The sequence below is a fragment of the Ostrinia furnacalis genome, unplaced genomic scaffold, assembly GCF_004193835.3.
Source record: "Ostrinia furnacalis isolate ACB-3 unplaced genomic scaffold, ASM419383v2 OfSCF3526, whole genome shotgun sequence".
NCBI lineage: Eukaryota > Metazoa > Arthropoda > Insecta > Lepidoptera > Crambidae > Ostrinia > Ostrinia furnacalis.
In genome coordinates this window covers 599,661-624,938 of record NW_021133765.1, presented here as the reverse complement: position 1 = coordinate 624,938, position 25,278 = coordinate 599,661, and the positions used below count along the sequence as shown (strand labels likewise).

The following is a 25,278-nucleotide window of genomic DNA, read 5'->3' as shown; positions in this document are numbered from 1 at the left end:
ACAAAGGCTTTCAATTATGAACGGTCTTGCGCTGCCCGCATTCAGGTTCTTCTCGCGACCTTTACCAGATCGTCGGTCCACCTAGTAGGAGGCCTGCCCACGCTACGTCTTTCAGCCCGTGGTCGCCACTCGAGAACTTTTTGCCCCAACGGCCATCGTCTCTACGAATGTCGGTCACTTTGTCAAGTTTGGAAACTGGATGCGGGCAGCGCAGGACCGTTCATTGTGGAAAACCTTGGGGGAGGCCTTTGTCCAGCAGTGGACATTATTTGGCTGAAACGAACGAACTAATCGTTTGTGGGAAACATTTTAGTCTAGGGCTCATGTCTAGGGGATGGCTACATAGGGGTTTGTCGATGAAAACGGCCATAGTTCTCTCACTTTTATGTCTAAACTTTTTGTACCTACGCATTCGATGCTAAAATACATCAGTATCCATTACTTATTACTAGGTATTATAAATGCGAACGCCTGACGTGACGCATCGGAACGGAATCGATTTCATAATAGCGTTTAATTCAGTAAGGCCCAGAACAGACGGTGAAACGCAACTGCAACGAAACTGCAACTGCTAGTTACTTTTGAGTTGCATCTAAGTTCTGCCATAGCGTCCGTTGAGAGACCACACATGACACGACCAGTTTGAAACTTTCAGTTTCAGTTTCATTCATAAGAATCATCGGAAAGTTGCAGTTTCGTTGCAGTTGCGTTTCACCGTCTGTTCTGGGCCTAAGTGTAGTGATGGCTTCTGACGTGTCGTATAATGTATGAAACCGTTCTGATGCGTCACGTCACAACAAAGTTAGTTAGGGCCTTTTTCATCTAAAAAAATGGCTGTGACATACGGACGGACAGACGGACAGACATGACGAATCTATAAGGGTTCCGTTTTTTGCCATTTGGCTACGGAACCCCAAAAAGATCATTGCAAAATTACAAATCTCCCCTAGGCAGTTGCCTATTCTGTATAATCCGAAAAAGTCCGGCCCTAAGGTCTTTTAGGCCCTGATCCCCAATTTTTTTCTAGTATTCACCACATAACTGCTAGAAGGTGATATGACGCCTTTAATCCAGTGCCACATAGAACACACTCTATTATGCACCTAAGTTCACCTAACACAAGAAAATAAAAACAAAAGAGACGGCACACTATAGGCGGTCTTAACGCTTTAAAGTGATCTCTTCCAGACGATTTTCCGGTTAGCTGTTATTTGCCGATACCCTACCCTAAGGCCCGGTTTCCACCAAGGCAGAGCGGAGCGGAACAGAGCTAAGAAGTGTCAGACCGTCAAATTTTTGTGCGGAGCGGAGAGATGTGGAAATAATGAAATCTGATTGGTTATTCAAATCACTTCTCCGCTCCGCTCCGTCTTGGCTGAAACCTGGCCTAAGTTTGTTTTATTTTGTCCTAATAGTCCACCACGTAGTTGCTAGAAGGTGATATGACGCCTTTAATCCATCCAGCAGTGACTTTAACATTGTGGTAGATGCCAGGCTGGTGATCGACTCCACACCCGAAGCCGGCTGACGTGATGCCGACCAGGTAGTATCGACCGTTGTCCATCACTATGAGGGGGCCGCCGGAGTCTCCTGTAGAAAAAGATGGTTAGTACCCAGTTTTAGTTTTAAATAACTTTAAAAAAATGCCTAAGGTGGCAAGCGAACCTTACGCTTGCCGGGCCACCCGCCCTAGAGCTACAGAGAATTCATATTGTATAGGTACTCATTTATTTATTTAGTCTTGGCTTGATTGGAAATTATTTTATTGTTCTTATAGTAGAGAATTTAGTCCGTCAATTAATATTATCCAAAAATATTGGACACGTATATTATTATTCATCAATCAAACAAGTTATTAGGTATGAAGTTAAGTACGTTGATGTTCCGCGTAACGTAATGCCGTGCTACACTTTTTACCACTCAGTGACGTGACGGGCCTCCACATTTGAGCTTTGGCAAAGCATAAAATAGAACTCATTCAGTGTTTATTTTTTACCCATAAACATCCCTATTTTTTGTGAGCAAACGGACGGCTAACGTTCGTCTCAAAAACGTCTTATTTGAATGAGCTCTCAGAAGTCTGAGTAAAAGGCATATTTACCCAAGCAAGCGTCCTGGTGGCCATCGGAGTGGCCAGCGCATATCATCTCCGAGTGGATCTCAACGGAGATCTGTTTGCTCTGGTGCCAGGTGATGCACTGCTCTTTGCCTGGAACAATAAAAGCAGATATTTTTCATTCTATACTAATATTGATGGTAGAATTAACGCCAAAATGCTAGCATCCATCTTCGTCCATCTTGCGATGACCTTTGCCCTCCCCTTCAGCTCGATATTCCCTTCGGGTAGGCAGATGGGGAAGATGTGGCTCATATTCTTTGTTTACTGTGCTAGTGTGCAGTTTATTTACACCAGTGAGACTTAGACATCAATAGACTAGCGCAACATTAGTGACACACCAAAACATGACATTGCGAGTTGGACCCCATACAACTAGAAAGAAACTAGAGTGGTATCGGTTACTTAATGAGCTTTAGTAAAAAATAACTCGAATCACAATATGATTCAATGACATCAGATTCAACATCACCTGATGGTTGGACTCCAAATCATTTTCAGCAGAAATGGAGCAGCTTCCTAATTTATAGACGCAGCGAGGTATTTCTTGTGTACTCCACCATGCTCATCATTGTACTATTGCAACCGTTAACAACAAAGTTATACTTACTGAGTATAGGTACAGTAGCAGCCCTCAGCAGGTTAGTCCCAGTATGACTGTTACTTGCATCCGTCTTCCCCCACCCAGCAATCACGCCCGCTCTCCCCCTTAGCTCGATGTCCCCTTCAGGCAGGCAGATGGGGAGTATATGGCTCATATACGTGATCGGGCGGGCCAGTTTGAGAAGAGCGATGTCGTAGCGGTCCGGCTGCGTCATGCGGAATTGGAAGAGAGGGTGCAGGATCTTCTGGACTACTCTGGAAATTGAGAAAGATATTTTGTAAAATACAGTCGAGTTGAGAACCAAAAAATAGATGTCGACTAGTAACAAATTATTTCTAATTAATATCACTGAAAATTGCCATCTGTATTACGTCAAGCCTGTGACAAGCAAATTAATTAATAAATCTGTCTGACGTATTGTGTCATTATGACGCATCAAAATCGGTCGGAATCGGTTTTATACATCGGAATCGGTTTTATACATCGGAATCGGTTTTATACATTTAGTATGCGACACGTCAGAACTCAGAAGCCACCACGACACGCGATAACACTGATAACACTCTAGTTTAAACGTTACCAAACTGAATGTCTATAACCGATTTCGTTCTGATGCGTCACGCACAAAACGTCAAATTACAAATGCACCTTTAGTTTTATTTCGAGGAAACAATGACAAACTAAAAACTTGTGGAAACTTCAAGCTACTTCATTTCACTATGAAAACGCTTGCTTCGTTCAAGTATTTTCAGGTCAGTACTCTATCCAACTAACTATATCTATCCAGACGTAGTATGGGCAGGCCCCTCTCTAGGTGGCCCGACGATCTGGTGAAGGTCGTGGAAAGTATCTGGATGCAGGCGCAAGACCGGTCGTTGCAGAAATCCTTGGGGGAGGCCTTTGTCTAACAGTGGGCGTCATTTGTTATTTACTTATTTATTGTTTACTAATCTAGTTTATAAGTAACTAGCTGACCCGGCGAACTTTGTTCCGCCTTAATGGCAATAAATAAGCAGACTTTTTTTTTATTTCGAACGGGATAAAAAGTATCCTATGTCCTTCTCCTGGCTCTAAACTACCTCCCTGACAATTTTCAGCTAAATCGGTTCAGCCGTTCTTGAGTTATAAGCGAAGTAACTAACACGACTTTCTTTTATATATATAGATGTATTAACTGTTTTTAACACAAATATGGATTAATCTGGTTCGAAATAAATAAATCATTATCATCAACAGCCCTTTACAGTCTACTGCTGGACTATGAGCCTCCTCCACTATAGTGAAGGGTTTTGCCATAATCCCCACGCTTGGCAGGCGGTTTGGAGATCGCAGTTTAAAAGATTGATGTTTTTCAGAGAGCGCTGCTGCCCGTTCTCTGTTTGATGTGTAGTCCCTAAGTCGCCTCTTACGACACTCGATCAATAAATAATAATAATTATTATGTATTAACGAAGAATATCTAACGTACCCAAGCTTTCTTGAAGTGTCAGCGCCGGCGGTGGTGTCCAACGCTCCCAGCCACACCGCTATGTCCCTGGGCCGGGCGCGGGACACGCAGTGCGCAGCCGTCGCTACGTACCAGCGGGACACTGGAATTATCAAGAGATTTCAAATTAAATCAAATTTCTTTGTTTGCGTAATTCCAGGTACTTAAGTGGTCTTACTTAGATTTGTTAAGTTTCACTGAAATTTGCTCGAACTAGGCAAATATTAAAAAGTGTAGTAGGTAGACTATAATAATTGATTTAGAAAGAAACGCTTATCACACTGGACATTATACAAAGACTAAAAGGTGGACAGATATAAAAGTAACACATAGGTAATAACAATAAGAAAGAAAAGAAAAAAGTATACTGAGCAGTTTTACCTTCTGTGCAGCCTTACCTAGAGCTCTTCACATTTTGTAGTGTTAAGAGTACCTATGTCACCTTATCTTTTAGGCCTTGCCAGTGTTCCAAGACATTAAATGGCAAGTACTGGCGACGGATCAAATTCAGTTACAAGTACAACTGGTTGCCAGTTGTATTATTCTTACGTAGGTACAAAACGTCCTTAGCAAAAAAGAATTAGCTAAGAAAATCTGCTGTATTGCGCTTTGGTACATTCTGCAATTGATCTTGAATCATTTTTATAGAAAACTAGCGGCCGCCCGCGACTTTGTACGCATGGATCCCGTTTTACCATCTTAGGGGTGGAGTTTCGTAAAATCCGTACTTAGTGAGCACCTACGTTCTAAAAGGAACCCCCATGCAAAATTTGAGACTCATAGCACTTGTGGTTTCTGAGATTTCGTGATGAGTGAGTCAGTCAGTCAGTGACCTTTCGCTTTTATAAATATAGAAGATAACTAGATTTACTTACCAAGGACACCTCCGCACTGGAACTCCGATATCCTCACATGTGCTTGCCACGGGAACTCGGCGAAGCGAGCCTCTCTACCTCCAATGATTCTCTTCTGGAGGATACGGGATGAGGGAAGACCGCAGTCCACCTGAAAAAGAATCATCATCCAAATATTATGAATAGAATAGAACAGAACAGGATAATGATGCTTATTTACTGACACATATCAGTATAATGATAGAGGGCCTACAACAAGTACCTACTCGTGACGTTTTCATTGGGAAATTAATTGTTTGTAGCGAAGTAGCTCCATAAATAGCCGATTGTTTTATCTGACATCCGTATTGTACCATGTTTCTGTGCAAATAAAATAAATTTGAATTTGAAAAAAAAAAAAACGCCGGAGCAAACAAATTTCGGAATTACAACTGTCACGTTTGTAACTTCTTCTAGAGGACAGGGCCCCAAAGTTACGCTATTTGATAATGGATTTATTATTTATGTCAGCATAAAACGTTGTGATTATGTGGCCACTATGAACCGACGATGTTTAAGGTCGCGGGAGGTGCCTGAATGCGGGCGGCGCAGGACCGATCGATGTGGAAATCCTTGGGGAGGCCTTTGTCCAGATATAGACGTCATGTGGATGAAACGACAAGGGGACAGGGCCCCAAAGTTAGGCTATTTGATAATAGATTTTGTTGATGTCATCATAAAACGTAGGGATTATGTGGCTACAAGATGGATCGATGATCTAGTGAAGGTCGCGAGAGACGCCTGGATGCGGGCGTTGCAAGACCGGTCGTTAGGGAAATCCTTGGTCCGAGGCCTTAGTCCAGCATCATTTGGCTGAAACGAACGATGTTAGTAATCACCTGAGAAGCGTCATCATCGGCTCTCCGCCGAAACATGTTAGAGGGCATCACGCTGCGCTGAGGAATCTGACGCAGCTTGGGCGGGACCACCTTGCTGTACTTCCATTCTGATGAGGGTATGCTGGGGAGAAGATAAAGGTAGTTTATATTTAATAATACTAACACACAAAGATAGATAAATAGTGTATGCTACACCACATGGTATAGCAAGAAAAGAAGGAACAAAGGAGACGGAACAATTAAGATGCTGTCTTTTCCAGACAACTCAGGTAGAAGAAAATTATAGGAAATAATCGGAAAATGAAGAGCTGTTGTTAATATCAACCGGCGGTAGTGATCGCTCCATCAAGTTCATATGTGTTCGTATCGTCATTCAATTTATTATTTAGCACCAAGGAAACTAACATAACCAGCTGAACTGGCCTAATAATATGGGTGTAGGACTGTAGGTAGGGCACATAAAAAAAAAATTATTACCCTTCACAATTTAGGTACACAAAACAAAGAAACTAAGCCAAGGATTTCTAACCTAAAGTGCGAGGGACTGGTTGAAACCTGAAATAGGTTTCAAAAGAGAAACCTGTGCACATACTCGTAGCTCGTAGATGGTCTTGTTTGAGTGGCGAACACAGACTGGAAGATGTAATAAACTCGGTGTACCGACTATCTGGTAAATAGGGGCAGCGCAAGACCACCCCATTACGTAGATTAAGTGAAACAGCTAGCCTCACCACATTCTAGAGACAGAGTGACGCCTTTTTCCAGCTGTGAACGTCTTTTGCATGGTTGAAACAAATAAAGCCCAAAAAGTCACGTGTTTTCAAAGTTTTCAGTGGCCCATGCATCCCCTCGCCCTCACCCCTCTCGTTTTCACCCCGCCCTCACTCTTACCTTAATTTCCAGCCAGCGCTCTAACAACAGAGTAATGATTATTTCCAGTAGTGGATGAATTTTCGTCGAAAAAAAGTCACCTGTTCTCAAAGCTGTCAGCGACTGTCGTGGGAGGCATACAGCAAGTGAACAGCCAGCCGCCGCATCCCCTCGCCCTCACGCCGCCCCTCAGCCAGCATTCCAGGGACAGAGTGCACGGACGCACCTCCGAGCCTGAGTTGCAGGTGGATGGGTTCTCCAGGATGGACGCTAGGACTCTGCTGGCGATAGAGTGCACGGATGAAAGGCCCTTTTAAAGCTGAGGTTGCCTTTTGGTTGAGACAAATGAAGCTCAAAAAGTCACCTGTTTCAAATATCAGTAGGGGGAGCACAGCAAGTAAACAGCTAGCCGCCCCCACACTCTCGACACAGAGTGACGCCTTTTTCAAGCTGTGGACGTCTTTTGTATAGTTGAAACAAATGAAACTAAATTAGAAAGACAGGAGTCTTAACGCGGCGTTTGTTAATGAGTAACATTATGTACTCACAGCTTGACGTTTCACAAACAGCAAGTAAACAGCTAGCCGCACCACACTCTAGAGACAAAGTGACGCCTTTTTCCAGCTGAGGATGTCTTTTCGTCAAAACGAAGTTCATAAAGGTCACCAGTTCTCAAAGCTGTAAGGGGTGCGAAGCAAGTGAACCCCCTTCCTCACGCCTCCCCGCAAGAGGATGCGTCGACGCGAGGCTTTTTTCCAGCTGCGGATGACTTTTCTTCGAAATTAACAGGGTTAAAAAGTCACCTGTTCTCAAAGTTGTCAGCGACCGGAGTCGGGGGCATGCAGCAAGTGAACAGCCAGCCGCCACACCCCCTTGTCCTCACGCCGCCCCTCAGCCAGCATTCCAGGGACAGAGTGCACGGACGCACCTCCGAGCCTGAGTCAGGCCCATATTAAGACGTAGTGTAGACTTTCTACTAGGTGGACGGTTGATCGGATTTCTCGAGTGGCGACCACTTACCGGAAGACGCGGCGTAGTTGGTCTTCCACTCAGTCACAGGTCACACAACCACAAGGTGGACCGACGATTTGATAAAGGTAGCAGGAAGGCGCTGGATGCAGGCCTCTACCAACCGTGTGATTTGGAATTCATTGGGGGAGGCCTAGGTTCAGCAGTGGACGTCCTGTGGCTAAAATAATGATGATGATGGTGACTCAGTCACAGAAAAGTGCCTGGATGTTGTCATAGATATCTTTTGGGAAGGTCTATGTCCAGTGACGTCTTTTGAAACAAATGAAGCTCAAAAAGTCACCCGTTCTCAAAGTTATCAGTGACTGTCGTAGGAGGTGCACAGCAAGTGAACAGCAGGCTGGCTGAGTGCACGGACGCAAGGTCCTTTTAATGCTGAGGACGTCTTGATTAAAACAAATGACGCTTAAAAATTTACCTGTTTTCAAAGTTATTGGAAAGTGTGGGGGTCCTGCCCCAGCGGCTATCAGCTCGAGCTATGTGCCCCGCCCACTGCCACTTGATTTTAGCGTTTCTGTGGGCTATGTCAGTCACTCTGGTTCTCCTACGGATCTCCTCATTTCTGATTCGATCACGCGCGCAGGGAAACTCCGAGCATAGTACGCTCCATCGTCCTTTGGGTGACCTTGAGTTAAAAAGTCACCTGTTCTCAAAGCCGTCAGCGACTGTCGTGGGAGGCGCACAGCAAGTGAACAGCTAGCCGCATCACACTCTAGAGACAGAGTGATGCCTTTTTTCAGCTGAAGACGTTTTTTGGTTGAAACGAAGCTCAAAATGTCACCTGTTCTCAAAGTTGTCAGCGACTGTCGTGGGAGGCATACAGCAAGTGAACAGCCAGCCGCCACACCCCCTCGCCCTCACGCCGCCCCTCAGCCAGCATTCCAGGGACAGAGTGCAGGGACGCACCTCCGAGCCTGAGTCAGGCCCATATTAAGACGTAGTGGAGACTTTCTACTAGGTGGACGGTTGATCGGAATTCTCGAGTGGCGACCATGTACCGAAAGACGCGGCGTAGTAGGCCTTCCACTTAGGTACTGTAGTAGGTCACACAACCATAAGGTGGACCGACGATTTGATAAAGGTAGCACCAAGGCACTGGATGCAGGCCGCTACCAACCGTGCGATGTGGAAGTCATTGGGGGCTATGTTCAGTAGTGGACGTCCTGTGGCTGAAATGATGATGATGATGATGATGATAATGATGGTGATGATGATGGTGACTCAGTCACAGAAAAGTGCCTGGATGTTGTCATGGGTATATTTTGGGAAGCTCTATGTCCAGTGACGTCTTTTGAAACAAATGAAGCTCAAAAGGTCACCTGTTCTCAAAGCTGTCAGCGACTGTCGTGGGAGGCATACAGCAAGTGAACAGCCAGCCGCCACATCCCCTCGCCCTCACGCCGCCCCTCAGCCAGCATTCCAGGGACAGAGTGCAGGGACGCACCTCCGAGCCTGAGTTGCAGGTGGATGGGTAGATACCCCACGATCGAAGTTTGATTTTTGATCGAGATTTTATTTTTGACACCTCTAACGAGAGATTACATGGACGCAAGCCCCTTTTAAAGCTGAGGACGTCTTTTGGTTGAAACAAATGAAGCTCAAAAAGTTACCTGTTTCAAATATCAGTGAGGGAGCACAGCAAGTACACAGTCAGCCGCTCCCACACTCTAAAGACAGAGTGACGATTTTTTCCAGCTGTGGACGTCTTTTGCATGGTTGAAACAAATGACGCTTAAAAAGTTACCTGTTTCAAATATAAGTGGGGGGACACAGCAAGTTAACAGCCAGCCGCCCCCACACTCTAGAGACAGAGTGACGCCTTTTTCCAGCTGAGGACGTCTTGGTTGGAACAAATGAAGGTTAAGAAGTCACCTGTTCTCAATGCTGCAGGGGGCTCACAGCAAGTGAACCTCCCTTCAAGCCTCCCGGCAACCAGCACTAACGTCAGCTGAGGATGTCTAAATGACGTTTAAAAAGTCACCTGTTATCAAAGCTGTCAGCGACTGTCGTGGGAGGCATGCAGCAAGTGAACAGCCAGCCGCCGCACCCCCTCGCCCTCACGCCCTCACGCTTCTTATGAGAAGCTGGCTGCTTCTGACCAGCACTCTAACGAGAGAGTGACGCCTTTTTTCAGCTGAGGACGTCTTGGTTGAAACAAATGAAGGTTAGGAAGTCACCTGTTCTCAAAGCTATCAGCGACTGGAGTAGGGGGCATACAGCAAGTGAACAGCCAGCCGCCACACCCCCTCGCCCTCACGCCGCCCCTCAGCCAGCATTCCAGGGACAGAGTGCAGGGACGCACCTCCGAGCCTGAATTGCAGGTGGATGGGTAGCCCAGGATGGAGGCTAGGACTCTGTTGGTGACAGAGTGCACGGACGCAAGGTCCTTTTAAAGCTGAGAACGTCTTTTGGTTGAAACAAATGAAGCTCAAAAAGTCACCTGTTTCAAAGCTATCAGTGAGGGGTGCACAGCAAGTAAATTAAACAGCTAGCCACCCCCGTACTTTAGAGACAGAAAGACGCCTTTTTCCAGCTGTGGACGTCTTTTGCATGGTTGAAACAAATGAAGGTTGAAAAGTCACCTGTTCTCAAAGCTGCAGGCGCACAGCAAGGGAACCCCCTCCCTCACGCCTCCCCGCAACCAGCACTATAACGAGAGGATGCGCAGACGCGAGGCTTATTTCTAGCTGAGGATGTCAAAACAAAATTCAAAAAGTCACCTGTTCTCAAAGCTATCAGCGACCGGAGGAGTAGGGGGCATACAGCAAGTGAACAGCCATCCGCCACACCCCCTCGCCCTCACGCCGCCCCTCAGCCAGCATTCCAGGGACAGAGTGCACGGACGCACCTCCGAGCCTGAGTTGCAGGTGGATGGGTAGCCCAGGATGGACGCTAGGACTCTGCTGGTTATGGCTGTGGATGAGAAGATTGGGCTTACATTTTTGATCACAAATTCAGTTCCTGCCTTTAGCATTCACACTAAATACCTAGCCAGCAAAGTTTGTTCTAATTGATGGCAGAGACGTACTACTTTTCCTTTTTCATTCAGCCAAGAGTTTTCCTTAAGTCTTTTAGATTGATTGAAATTCTAGACCGATCTAAATGTTCCGGGGAGTTAATTTTAAAGATGTCTCGCAGTTTTATTTGGTGAATTATTACGTTGTAGGGTATTTTGAATTTACTTTCTATCTCGATCTTCAATGATTTTAGGGGAAACCAGTAGTTCTTGAAAGTTTCCCGCTAGGGGCGCTGTACAATCCGTCACACATTTAATGTCATTTTTTGACGCGCTCACTGATGAGCACGTTTGAAACTCCCACTAGCCCCTCAGAAGTAGTCCTCAGGTACCTACCTACACTGATCAATACCAGTGGTAGATCACTGTTCTTCTACTAGTCAATAATAACAATAAGAACTCACTACAAGTAATTTGTTAAAAGTGATAATAAACCAACTTACACTCCACTGCACTCGCATATCCTGTAAAATTCAGAATCATCAACGGGAGTAGCACCCTTGAACTGATCCGCCATCTTATTTTCGCCCGACATTTTGTCGTGTCTGTGTCCGTTACACATTTTTTTCTTTTCCTCAGCACTTTTTTATATTTGTGGTCTGTGGCTCTATGGTTTTCGGTCGTCCATTTTGTTTTGGGCTCATTTCTCACCGCTGACATGGCGTTTGTGTGCAGTGGTATTGTTCTGACATAGCGCGAGCTGGGGTGTCACTGGTTCGAACGGAATGTTGTGTATCTGTAAAAGAGACGCTGTTTTGATAAATGCTGTCTTGATAGATTTTTATTTTAACAAGGATTTTGTCACTGGTCTTATTTGTTTTAATTGAAAAGAGTGTCGAGTTAGGCCGGCAATACACGGACCGCTTGAAACAGTCATGGTCGACAGCTTCAAGCTGCGACTGTACAGTGAACTGCAGAGTTCTATGGGCGCACATACCTACACGAACCGCTCGAGCAGTTGCAAGTATGCAACTGATTCGGGCGGTCGGCAGCACGGTGAATTTTCATCATACGGTCAAGCAGTCGCCAGCCATACACTGACTGCTCGAGCTGTCGACAGCTCTCGCGCAGTTACCTCCGCCCACTTTCTTCATTCCACGGCGCGCGCGCTTGTGATTTGTTTATTTATTTATTTATTTATATTAGGGAAACAAACAATTTTGATATACAGACAAATAATCACACAAAAAAATAGGACAGAAATCAGCAAAGTTTCCACAGTTAAAATTAATACAGAGTGCAGACTAAAAATTAATTAAATAGTAATAAATTATACATTAATTTCTAAATGTCAAATAAATACAATGTCAATTTTATAAAATGTCAAACAGTTAAATTTAATAAAAATTATAAAATGTCAAAAAGTTAAATATTAATAAAATTATATAAATTAAAAACACATTGAGCAGTTAATACCAACTGCTCGAGCAGCTATCACTGGCAGCTTCAAGCTGTTGACTCTTGACTACAAGAGTGGTCCGTGTATGTTGATCACTGACTAACTGCTCGAGCTGTCCGTCTATGGCAGGCCTTAGAGTGTAATTTTCAGTTAAAAGTTAACCCTTTAAGCTGAGCTAAAATTATGTGTTATGGGTGACCACAATAGTCTAGTGATCAGCTCGATGTGAGCAACGCAGGACCGGTCTTTATGAAAATCCTTGGGGAAGGCCTTTGTCCAGCAGTAGACGTCATATGGCTCAAACGAACGAACGAGTCCACTGATTCTTTGAATCTCGAATTGGCATTCCGTTACCTACATAGTTAGACTATTGTCATCTCTATTAAACTCTTTAATTATCTGTCAGAGTTCAATTGCTCTTTTCTATTATAGTATAAACAAAGTCGCTCCACTTTGAAGACTTTTCGACCATTAAACTACGCAACGTATTTGAGTGATTTGCGTTTCTTTAATAAATAGCGTTAATCTGCTTGCCAGTTTTCGCTAATCCAACAGCCGTAAAGACAAACCCAGCGACTGTAATCGCGAAAGTGCTCACGCGCCGGCGCGCTTATAGGCCGCGACCTGCCCAGCCATTTGTGCAGCAACCTTACAATTAAGATCTGGGATGAAATCAGAAAAGTTCTCGAGCGGTGACCACGGTGTTTCTTTATGAGATCGAATCAGAAATGAGCAGATCCGTAAACGAACTAAAATCGCTGACATAGCCCGACGGATTAGCAAGCTGAAGTGGCAATGGACAGGGCACATAGTACGCAGAACTGACGGCCGATGGGGCAGCAAGGTTCTGGAGTGGAGGCCACGTACCGGAATGTGCATTGCGCAGTGTAGGACGTTCACCCGCAAGGTGAACCGACGACTTCATAAAGGTAGGAGGTAGGAAGGTGCTGGATGAAGGCCGTCATCAACCGGCCATTGTGGAAATCATTGGGGGAGGCCTATATTGAGCAGTGGACGTCCTACGGCTGAAATGATAATGATGATGATGACCACATGCCTAAAGCCGCCGCCGGACTACTGTGGTGAGCTCACCTGTGACACAAGCATATGTAGGTATAGCATTATCACGAGGAGTTAACGGGTATATGGAGAAAGATACTTTGCGATTGCTCTATGGAGCGAAGTTGCTTCATAGGAAAAAATTGAGTTTTTTATCATAACGGGATTAGTCAATTCTAATTAATATTTGGAAAAAGATGATGAAGCTGGAAGCAAGTTTCACCTAGAAACCTCAACCACAGAAGAACTGGATATCTTACATTTAACTGCTGAAACCCAACAATGCTAATAACATTGTTGTTAAAGCGACAGCCTTGAAAAGGGACTTCGGAATACTGCCGAATGTTTCTTTGTCTTGGGGGTAGATATAATTACAGACTAGCCCACTTTTACAATATGAAATATGATTCAGGATTCAGGATTTGTGAGATTGTGGGTGAACCACTGTGGTTTTGTAATCTTATATCTAGCTAGTGTAAAAGGAAAGGTCTAAATGCCTTCTCAATGATCTGTCTCCCGCTTTGCAATGGTGGGAAGTATACAGGGTGGAAACTATAAGTAAGTCTCACTCGATTACTTCTAAACTATACAAGATATCGAAAAACTGGTTACTGATCCTAAAAGTGCTTTACGAGCTCTATTAAACGGTATCAATATAGGTTACGGAATAAACTGGATCTATCTTATATCTAATTGTATAGTTTAGAAATAATCAAGATAGATCACTTATCGTTTCCACCCTTTATATTATAATGTACTTTGAACTCCTGGGACTATAAATATTTTAATAAAATTGGTAGCGCGTTCTAGGACAGATCGTTCAGTCGTTTCAGCCAAATGACGTCCACTGCTGGACAAAGGCCTCCCCCAAGGATTTCCACAACCACCGGTCCTGCGCTCAGGCCAGGTATCTCTCCCGACCTTCACCAGATTGTCGGTCCACCTAGTGGGGGGCCTGCCCACATACTAGGAAAGTGTTCCCAACTTTTCAAATCATTGGTTAGGATTCATTGGCTGGCCAAAGTTGGCTTTAACCCACTCGTCCAAATGATCCTAGAAATAGTTTGGCACCAATGTTGGGACCAAGCTTTGGCGCCAGTATTAGCTGTTCAAACCTAAACATCTCATTGAACATAAGGTGTGATAATGTGATTATAGTCAACAACCTGCTTTGTGATTCATAAAAAACTCACAAACGCCCGTATTTACAACGAGCTTAAAAAACTGAAGCAGCAAATCGAACGGACAGCGTTGAATAGAGCTCTGTGTCACCCTGTGCGTCCACGCGCACTGTGAGACCTCATAGTAATGTTTGTGAATACGGGCGTATCCATTCATGGTTAAACCGGCTGTTTTAAATTGAACCAGCCTAATGATCCCTGACTTAAAGTGACACATGACCCCATCAAAGAATGGAAAGTTCTTTCAAACCCCTTTGTTACTTTTAAAAGGACTAGTTATACAAAGAGAGATTTACATATGAACTAATGTGTGCTCACTTTTACTTGTCAACTGTTTTTGGGGGGAAAGCTTGTCTGTGTTTTGAAACGTATTTTGTCTGGTATTTACATAATTTATGAAAGAAAGAGTTTTCAAGACCTAAAATATTACTAAGAGTAGGCGCACACCGTTGATTTTTAGTTGGCCGATAGTTGTGCCCGATTTTAAATTGTATGAAGAATCGGCCAAATCGAATCGGCGTAGTGTGCGCACTCCCATACATGCCCATACTGATCAACTGTCCGACTAAACTATCGGCCGACGAAAAATCAACGGTGTGCGCCTATTCTAAAGTAATATAACTCTTTGGCCAAGTTGCACCATCTTACTTTAACTTTGACAAACGTCAAAAATCTTGCAAACTCCTACAAAAAGCGCCGGTTATTGATATTGTTACGGTTAAAATAAGGTGGTGCAAATCAGCCTTAAAAAGTTTGTCAGTTTAGCGCTTACTCAGTCAGTGCTTGAGGAATGGGAGCGGCACGGAGGGTGTTTTTGTAACGTCAAACGTCAGTGAGACTTTTTTTTTTTAATGGCAACCAAACCTCTCTGGGAGGTTTATTTCTGCCAATCTCGAGTGAAAATTGACATAGTTATCAATAGAACGTGGGTGTTTCAGTTCTATTGATTTTTCATGGATTCCGTGGAGTTAAGTATGCCCGTAAGCAGGTTTCAAGACGCCACCGGGTCCAAAGCGGGTTGTTCATACGACAACCCACTCGACACTCGATGCGCGCTCAAATTCGAAGTATTTCAATGTTTTTTATAATTTATCACTTCACTGCACTTTAGAACACAAAATAACACCAAATTTGTACACTAAAGTCCATCCCAACTTTAATATTATAAATGCGAAAGTAACTCTGTCTGTCTGTCTGTCTGTCTGTTACGCTTTCCCGCTTAAACCTCGCAACCGATTTTGATGAAATTTGGCATAGAGATAGTTTGAGTCCCGGGAAAGAACATAGGATAGTTTTTATCCCGGTTTTTGAAACAGGGACGCGCGCGATAAAGTTTTTCTGTGACAGACAAAATTCCACGCGGGCGAAGCCGCGGGCGGAAAGCTAGTTAAATAATAAATTGAAACCATTAAAACAGATCGACCATGCTTCCCGTTCAACTACCCTCCACGGAATCTCAGTGAGACTTAAAATCTCCTTCAGTTTTATTTGTTCTGTCACGTCATAATATTATGTCAATATCACCCCTCTCATGCCGCTCCTTTACCTCAGGTTCTGACTGTTTGAAAGAGCTCCTGAAGCACTTTCAGGATCAGAAACCAGTTTTTCGATATCTTGTATAGTTTGGAAATAATCGAGAGAGATCACATATCGTTTCCACCTTGTATAAGTATGGAACGAATTAATAAAATAAGAATATTACTACTTGTAATCCCAACTAATATTATAAATGCGAAAGTAACTCTGTCTGTCTGTCTGTCTGTCTGTCTGTCTGTTACGCTTTCCCGCTTAAACCTCGCAACCGATTTTGATGAAATTTGGCATAGAGATAGTTTGAGTCCCGGGAAAGAACATAGGATAGTTTTTATCCCGGTTTTTGAAACAGGGACGCGCGCGATAAAGTTTTTCTGTGACAGACAAAATTCCACGCGGGCGAAGCCGCGGGCGGAAAGCTAGTAAATGATAATAACAATTACGATTTTAAGTTTGATTCCTCATTCACAAAACTAGTAAATTAGCAAACTTCTAAGTTACTTAGTTAGTATTGATTTATTTGTATAATTAGTTTTAATTGCTATTAATCAATAAACAGTGACACCTGATTAAAGAAATCAATCAATAAATTGACGTGCACATGATTGTTTAATTATAGCAAACAATAATAACTTGTTGATTTTAATTTATTAATATGTTTAAGGGCCGATTTTTCAATCGTCGGACAACTTTTAACTGAAGAATAACCTTGTCATTTTGACATATTTCCCATACAAAAACTGTCAATGTGCCAAACTTATTCTTCAGATAAAAGTTATCTGACGATTGAAAAATCAGCCCTAAATATAATACGAGAGAGACGATAAAATTGGACAGTTAAAAAAGGAAGAAAGGAAAATAGCTTGTTATTTGACAATGACAACTACAAACATCACTACGAGTATGACGCACAGGGTGACAGATGAACCAATCACAGAGCTCTATTCAACGCTGTGCGTTCGATTTTCAATTTTGGCAATTTGACCTTCCCCCCTAGACAAAACGCACTTTTTGATCGAATCGAAAATCGAATCCGTCAAAACTCCATACAAAAAAGGGGCTTTTCGACCACTTTTCGACTGGTTTGCGATTATAATTTGCACTTTGTCTAGACCCACTGGCTCAGTCTAAGTTGTAAGGAGAGATCCTTGCAACACTGGTTTTCAGCCATGCCTCTAAGATGTTGAACGAGAATAAAGTTATGAGGGCTCAAGAAATAATAATATAAAAAAGAATTTCAATTTGATAGCTAGGAAGCTCATCTCTTTCTTTCGAACCTTAACTTCGAACTCCTCCTATGTTCTTCTGTTTAATTTCGTTGCGGGTCCAATGAGAGTTTCAACTTTCCCCCGGGGCAAAACTTGACCTTCACTGGTTGGGTTTTTATTGGCTGTCAAGCTGTAGATCCTGGCTACACAGGAGTTGCAGCGGTGGGAACGAGAGGTGGGAATAGTCCCGTGTCCAGAAAAAAGTGTGTCAATTGACTCATGCTCAAAAAATGCTCCCCAATCCTCATTATTGAAAATGAAATCCATTTAATTGCCAGAAGTTTTATTACCAAGTGCCGTTAAAAAGAGAGCCGTAAATATTTATTTAAGTGACAAATATTTGAGCAAAATCTGGGTTTTTGGGTTTCTTTCGCTGTAAAGGAAATTAAGGTTTATTTTCTTAGGATGTTTTAAGGTAAGTACAGTTATTGACTCATCACACTGTACTTTTTCATTGCAAAATCGCTCGTATTACTTCTGTATTAAGATGCTTAATTTAATCTGCAATAACTCCAAGTGGGGTATGGTCTGAACCCTTCACAGTTGGTTGGATTGAATCCTTTACCCTGTGGTGGGACTAATATAAATAATTTTACTTTATTTTTAGTATGTATAAATCATCCAAAAATATAAAGGGCTTGTCATCATCATCATCATGGCAGTCCACTGCTATCTCTCCCAAGGCCACAACGCATGTTCTTCCGATTTCACGATGTTCCCATTTTTTATCTATACTTCTTGAAATCGTCGGACCATCAAAAACATTACAAAAAATAAAAAATTACAAATTGTCAATAAATTAATCTTTAAAAGCTTGACTTGAATTTTGTTTTGTTTACAGAGATTTCATACTTAGTTGTTTTAAAGTCCTAATAAGTATGTATTTGAATACTAATTGACTAAAAAGCTGAATCGAAATTGAATTTACACTTTATTTTATAATTTAATTCGTTTAGTGAACGATAAAAACATCATTTTCGTTTGCGTGAAAAATAAAGCAGCAAAGGACATTTCCCGCCAAATTGAAAAATGTCACAGATAATAAATAAATAAACAGGTAAAAAAAAGAAAGAGTCGGTGAAGGATATTTAGAAAAGAGGTTGAACATCCAGTTACACGAAAGTTCTTTAACTGGGTCAGAGATCTCCATTCAAAACATTGCCGAACTCCATCATCTCACAAATCAAAACAGGATTTTGACGATCACTATAGTTAGGTACTCACTTTAGCATCGCCTTTCACTTTTAGACTAGACACTTTCACTAAACGCACTTAATAATAAATATTTAACAAAATTCCACATTAAGTCGACACAGTAAAATACCTAATTTTTCGCGCGCCGAATTTCTTATCTGTGTCATCCGATTCTTTTTTTTCAACTTTTTTAATGGCGCCCGTCAGTAGCGTTCTACGTTTAAAAGCGTACTGGCTGTTTTCTCAAAAACCTGTCGATCGGACGCCGCTACAAATTTTCTTTTTCGCTTCACAGTGGCGCCACTTTCTTCGCAATTTAAAATATAAAGTATGGCGTTTTTTTAGTTCTGAGTTTGTCCGTATGCATTAATTAAGTTGGTCGTCATGCAAGGAGGTTCGATACAGCCTTCTGGCTGCGAAATTCTTTGTCGTGCGTTCGCTGATGGCGCTAGTGTCTTCGCGATTTGATAAATTCAGTATGCGTAAAATAGGTTCTAGTTTACGCCGCTGTTGGGTTAAGTTAGTCGAAGCAAGCGGGTTGGTTCGTCTCGCTATCACGATTATGATAGCTCTAGTTCGAACGGGTATCGAAAGTATGTAGTTGTGGTAAAATTTAATAATCAATCGCGTTGCTTTGCTCAAGCTTTTCCTTGGGTTCCGTGTTAACAACAAATTAATGTTAATTTATTTAGCATTAGTTAATCTTCGACCGCGTAGATTTCAATTAAAAATAGTCTATGTGTTGTTCTGACGTCTATGATAGAGCATTTTAATGTTTTATCAAAATCCACCCAGTAGATTTTGCATGAAAGAATGACAAAATATCCAAAACTTTTCACATTCTTTCGCTTTTATTAATTACTTTTTGTAAGAGACTCATTATAAAAAATTGACGAGCTCTATCTAGAGAAGAGAAGAAGCTACTAAAGGATAAATCTGCCAACATCAAGTCCTCCCAACCCATGTCTAGCAAGGGAAGTCTAGGCCAAATCCTCCATTTGCCTCTGGTAAATTAGATGGGTACTCCTGCAGTTTAGGCTAAATAACCTAATAATTAACATCCATGACTTAGAAAATACAGGACTATTCTCACCTCTCGTTCCCACCGCTGCAACTCCTGTGTAGCCAGGATCTACAGCTTGACCGCCAATAACCCAACCAGTGAAGGCCAAGTTTGCCTCGGGGGAAAGTTAAACTGTCATTGGACCCGCAACGAAATTAATCAGAAGAACATAGTAGTTAGAAGTTAAGATTCCACTTCCTTTTTGATTGACTCCTGTTATCATCATGGTGATTACACCAACATATTATTATGTCCCCAGCTGAATAAAACCCACAACTAGCAAGTTAGGCGGCCATTTGCGATTCTGCGAGCACAAGTCTAATGCGCTGACTCAGCAGAAAGTGAATCATCAAAAACAAATCATCGTAGAAATTAAAAACGAAGTAAAAGTCAGCCGTTTTGCATTAATTTTTTCAAAGAAAGTACAGTCAGTAACATAAGTAAGTAGTCTTACTTTTCTGTATTATTTTGCCTCCTAATATTTTATTTACTTTTTTCTCCTAGTTTCTTCAATCAATTAATAAGTTATCGTATGTTTGTACTGTAACTATACACCATTAGTTGAATATTAAATAACTTGCAAAAAAAATGTAACCTCTAAGCAAGTAATTCCTTAGTAAAATTGTTAGTCTTCACCTGTTTGAGTAACATTTTCAGCCGTCTTGTCCAAATCCGTCATAACTGTTTTTTTTTAGTGTTTCCTATTGTAAATTTTAAATCTACTGTACATTGATCTCGGAGCCATCTACTTAGTAAATTCAAATCTAACTAGAGTGATTCAAAGTCAGCACCTGACAATATTATTCTTAAAGCGGGCAATCACTACCAGTGGGCAATCACTCTCTGGTTTACCCTAGGTAGTTGCATTTTTTGTGTTTTATGTTAGATGGTATTAATTTGTTGGGAGTTTCTGATCTTTGATACTCAGGATTTATTGTTAATTTTTTGCTTAATTTCGTCGGTTCCTTAATGGAGACCAAGAAACCTTAAGCAAATTATTTGTGAGTTAGCATTGACAGCTCTGTTTCCTTAATAAAGAAATACACAAACGCTCTCGTGGCTTTTCAGTGAACTGCTATCTTTTTTAATACGGAATAATCTGACATTAATTTAGAAAATACCATATACTTTACTTTATTTTGAGGCTGACTGTACATTACCTCGCAGTGAATGCAGTTATAATGACACACACCTTTCTTAGAACGTTATTTTGTTTAAAATCAAGTATGAAATTAACAACATATTAACATTCATATTAGTCTTTTCTTGAGATAGTTTATTCTCTTCTACACTATTCCATCCTGGAGTGTGTCCTCTTGTATTCTTCTGATTAATTTCAATGACAGTTTAACTTTCCACTGGGACAAACTTAATCGTCACTGGTTGGGTTATGGCGGTCAAGCTGTAGATCCTGGCTACACAGGAGTTGCAGCGGTGGGAGCGAGAAGTGGGAATAGTCCCAGTTTGATAAAGCGATGGACGTGTCTTGGCGGTATGTACCAAGCAACATGAACCCTGCAGATCCTGCATCACGAGGAATCTCGCGTCTCGAACTTGCGAATCATCATCTGTGGTGGGGTCCTGCAAGGCTGTCATCCGGCTCGAAGGACCGGAATGTCTGGTATCTGAATAATCCGGACTAGAAATTGGTAAATATTCATTTTCTTGATCATTTTGCAGTCAACGAGTCCAGTGGCCTATGCATAATAGGGCAGAAGTACCGGTTTTGGTTACTCTATAATTTCACTTATAATACGTAAAGCATTATAAAATAAAAAACTGCTATAATTTATCTTCATAATCATCAGCTTTAGCTCATTTTAATATTACAGTATTCTTAATACTGATTACAACTTTGTGGTTTGATTGATAGTGATTACAAACGGGGTCTCTACACTACTTATTTATTAATTTAATTACATCCTATACATACATATTTTACGATTTGTTCTTGCCTAGTCTCACAGATTTGGGGCTGATCCTAGAATATAATTATTGCTATGTCCCACATCTATCTATCTAATATTATCGGGGTTCGGGGGGCCATTGGGGTTCGTCTTCAAATATAGGCCTCCTCTTCAACCTTCCACCGACTTCTGTCCCCCGCCACTTGCATCCAGTTTATTCCAGCTTGTTGCCGGATGTCGTCTGTCCATCTTTTAGGCAGTCTTTCTCTGCCGCAGGTGTTATTGCCGGGACTCTACTCCAATGTCATTCTTCTGTTTATAATTGCAATTTGTCCCACATATATCCTGTGTATAATTTCATAGTAAAAAACCTTAACCTTCTTTTTAGTCCAAGTCGGCTAAGGCATCCCAGTAGGCTGCGCTATAACGGTATCCCGCGTCTTTCAACGCAAAAACAAAGTAACGGCCTTCGATTGGTATTGCGGGTAAAATAGTTCAAGATGACATTTATGGTAAAGTACTTACAGTATAATAGTTATTATAAAATTATCACTTCACGGGATTTATTGCAACAATATCTATTTTAACGGTAAATAATATCCCGTGAAGTGATAATTTTATAGTAAAAAATGCAACATAATAGTTTAAAATATTAAATAGTTATTATATATCTTAGATTAAAAGGTTTTCTTGAAATATCTATTCTTCTTTACATAATTATGTGAACAAAGGCCTTCTCAACACGTCTGACTGGTTCAGACCAGTCTGATAGTGTAGGTCAAAACCTCCATTTGGTCCTGCTAAGTTAAAAAAGTGTTGCGCTCCTGCAATGTAGACTAATGAACTATGATAATACTAGCTTTTGCCCGCGGTTTCACCCGCGTGAAATTTAGTTTGTCACAGATTGTCATAAATTATAGCCTATATGTTATTCTGGGTTATAAACAATAATACTGTAAAGTTTCATCATAAGCCGTTCAGTATTTTTTGGGAGAAAGAGTAACAAACATCCAGATATCCAGACATCCATACAAACTTTCGCATTTATAATAATAGTAGGATTCATAATCTTTTTCTTCTAAAAGCTCACACTTTCATCTTCAAACCACAGATAATTATGAAAGAGTCTCCAATTCACTGGCACCACGCATGGCCGAGCTCATAAATAATTCATAGACAATATTAATCGGATTTCTATAATCTGTGGCTCGTTAACACGACAAAATGACCTTAGGGCCGCATACCTGGCGCCGGCGCCGTCCCGAAAAAGTTTCACATGCATTTTTGTGATGTTTGAAGACCCATTAGTAAAGACATGCGACTTGGTGTTTTGGAAATGAAGATGGACGTTTATTTGGTTTTATTTTGGTTTATTTTTTATACTTTACTTTGATGCAGTTTTGAACTCTCATGCTATCTTCTTTTATAGGTAAGGTAAATAATTAACATAGTTTTCTTTCCGCGATCAAATTAATTGTCTAACTATAGGTTGAAACTTGTAATTGGCTAGGTATACTTTAATCTAAATATACATATTATGTATAACTCAAAGGTGACTGACTGACTGACTGACATAGTAATCCATTAACGCACAGCCCAAACCACTGGACGGATCGGGCTGAAATTTGGCATGCAGGTAGATGTTATGACGTAGGCATCCGCTAAGAAAGGATTTTTCGAAACTCCACCCCTAAGGGGGTAAAACGGGATCTATGGTATGAAGTCGCGGGCGGTCGCTAGTTATGTATAAACCCGTTTGTTAATATAACACAGCCCGACTGTTGTAATGAACCCACTCGTAACACAAGCTTATTTACTTTAGTACGAGGGGTTAACGGGATAATAAATTATTAATATTCTTTAAATTTGCATTAAGTTCGAATATTTTACAAGAATTTCTATGTAATGAAATAAGGGTGGATGGACCACAAGGTGGACTGACGCCATCATAAATGTAGCAGGAAGGCGCTGGACGCAGGACCCTACCAACCAGGCAACATGGAAAGCATTGGGGGAGGATTATGTTCAGCAGTGGACGTCCTATGGCTGAGATGATGATGGTGAAATAAAGTTTTGAAATAAATAGACTCAAAAACCATTGCTTTCATTTTTGTATCCGATCAATTGATTGAATAATGGAAAAATCCAAGATTAAGGATTATTAAGCCGCGCCCATCGCTCGATTATTTCGTTACTGTCACAGTTTCTCTGCGTTTCTCTGCGCCGGCGCCGATCGCGTAATATGGCGCCGTTTCTCAGCACTTGCCAAATGTTGGTCTCGAAGCGCTGGTAGGGTAAAAAGATTATGAGACATGTAGAGGCTCCTTAAGAGCATATTTTATGACGATTTGTAAGAACTATTTATTAGTCTAAACAAATAAAGAAATTTTGACTTTTGACTTTGACTTTTGGGCACCCAAATAACTGTCATCTTATACTTTTTTTAATCTGTTTGGGTCGGATTAAGGTTTGTGTGGTTAACTAATGAGGTACTTGACACTATAGACGATTGACATACTTTTTGGAGCTGTCAAAACGCATGCTCACTAACTAGACAAATATTTATTCTTTTGTCCATCAGTTAAATGAGGAAAAAATATTGGACACGCATTTTTTCTCTTTTTCTTAATCAAATAATTATGGTAGTAATCGTCAAATTGTACGTGACACCCAAAGTAGCCAAAAACACGAAAGTTCAAATCAAATCAAATCATTTATTTGTAAAAACATAGGTGAACATGTGGCACTCAGGTGGGAATACAACACGTTTTTGTTACGATTGGTTTAAGGTTGTGTTGTCAATTTTTTGGCCACTTTAGGTGTCACGAACTTTTTTAACGCAGATTAGTATATACATACATTGAGTTACTTAATAAGTACGTAAGGCGAACTTTGCCCAAATGGAATTCTCTGCCAGTTTACGTTTAGCCATCTGAGAATTGAACCCACTGACATCCGAAGGAAGATGTTGAAACAATTTAAATTCTAATTTCTTTAAAACTGACTAAATAGTACATTCTGCTACAAGAAATGAGAGTCGCTTAAAAGACATCAACGCGTTAGCAACACTCACTCGTAGCATCTTTCCAAAATAATATTTTTATTTCGACGTAGGAAAGAGAATGTAGCTGAAACTTACTTTTAATTAAGACTAAAACTGAAGAAAAACAAATGTTGACTTTACGATTACATAAATAAATAATAAATCGAGCTCAGTAGGCTTTCAATTTATTTTGTATTTTATTATCATTATTTTTAATCGTTAGCGTCTGATATTAATTGATCATTAATCGATTTTGAAAATTAATTGTGTATAAAAAAATCTTGAATTGGACAAGTTTATTACCAGCTTAATAATATAGAGTTCAACTAAATAGAACAAATACTTTCCTAGGACTTGGTTGAGGGTTCTAATATCTATCTACTCATCTATATATATGTTACGGTTAATGTGATAAATTGAAAATTATTAATAATAACCGGTTATTATGAATAATTACCGACAGTCGCGGTAAAAGTGATAAATTAATCACATTTAACAGTGATTATTTAATAATTCAACCTTAGTACTAACAAATTTCATTAAAGAGAACAACATCTTGTGTACGTGCTCGTGTACAGCCAAACTTTTGAACGTTTTGATATCATATATTAATGTAATTTGGCATAATGAGTTTGGAATGTTTTTTGCATAATATTACTTTTCCATGATGCCTATAACATAATGTTTTGTTTTAAAGTGAAAAATAGGTTAAGGTGCGGCGGGGGTGGCCCTTGGGCCACCCCTAAGCCGCCTATTTAGTTTTATACACACATAAATG

The 25,278-nt window shown here is 41.1% G+C and overlaps 1 protein-coding gene across 1 annotated transcript; it reads right to left on the bottom strand.

Annotated features, from left to right (window-relative positions):
• Positions 1–921: 921 nt before the first annotated feature.
• On the bottom strand, positions 922–18,699 carry LOC114357864 (testisin). The gene is made up of 9 exons (XM_028311651.1): positions 18,518–18,699; positions 11,297–11,589; positions 10,558–10,750; positions 5,939–6,059; positions 5,082–5,211; positions 4,189–4,309; positions 2,727–2,974; positions 2,102–2,209; positions 922–1,590 (listed from the first exon to the last, which is right to left on the bottom strand). Exons 2-9 carry the CDS (start codon positions 11,511–11,513, stop codon positions 1,409–1,411), a joined length of 1,320 nt encoding a protein of 439 aa, XP_028167452.1. The 5' UTR covers positions 11,514–11,589; positions 18,518–18,699; the 3' UTR covers positions 922–1,408.
• Positions 18,700–25,278: the final 6,579 nt, after the last annotated feature.

Excerpts from the sequence above, each read along its gene's own strand:
- LOC114357864 (XM_028311651.1), bottom strand. The coding sequence starts at position 11,513 with ATGTCAGCGGTGAGAAATGAGCCCAAAACAAAATGGACGACCGAAAAC. Across the intron at positions 2,975-4,188 it reads GACACTTCAAGAAAGCTTGG|AGTAGTCCAGAAGATCCTGC; the intron begins GTACGTTAGATA and ends CTCAATTTCCAG. Across the intron at positions 1,591-2,101 it reads CCACCAGGACGCTTGCTTGG|GAGACTCCGGCGGCCCCCTC; the intron begins GTAAATATGCCT and ends CTTTTTCTACAG.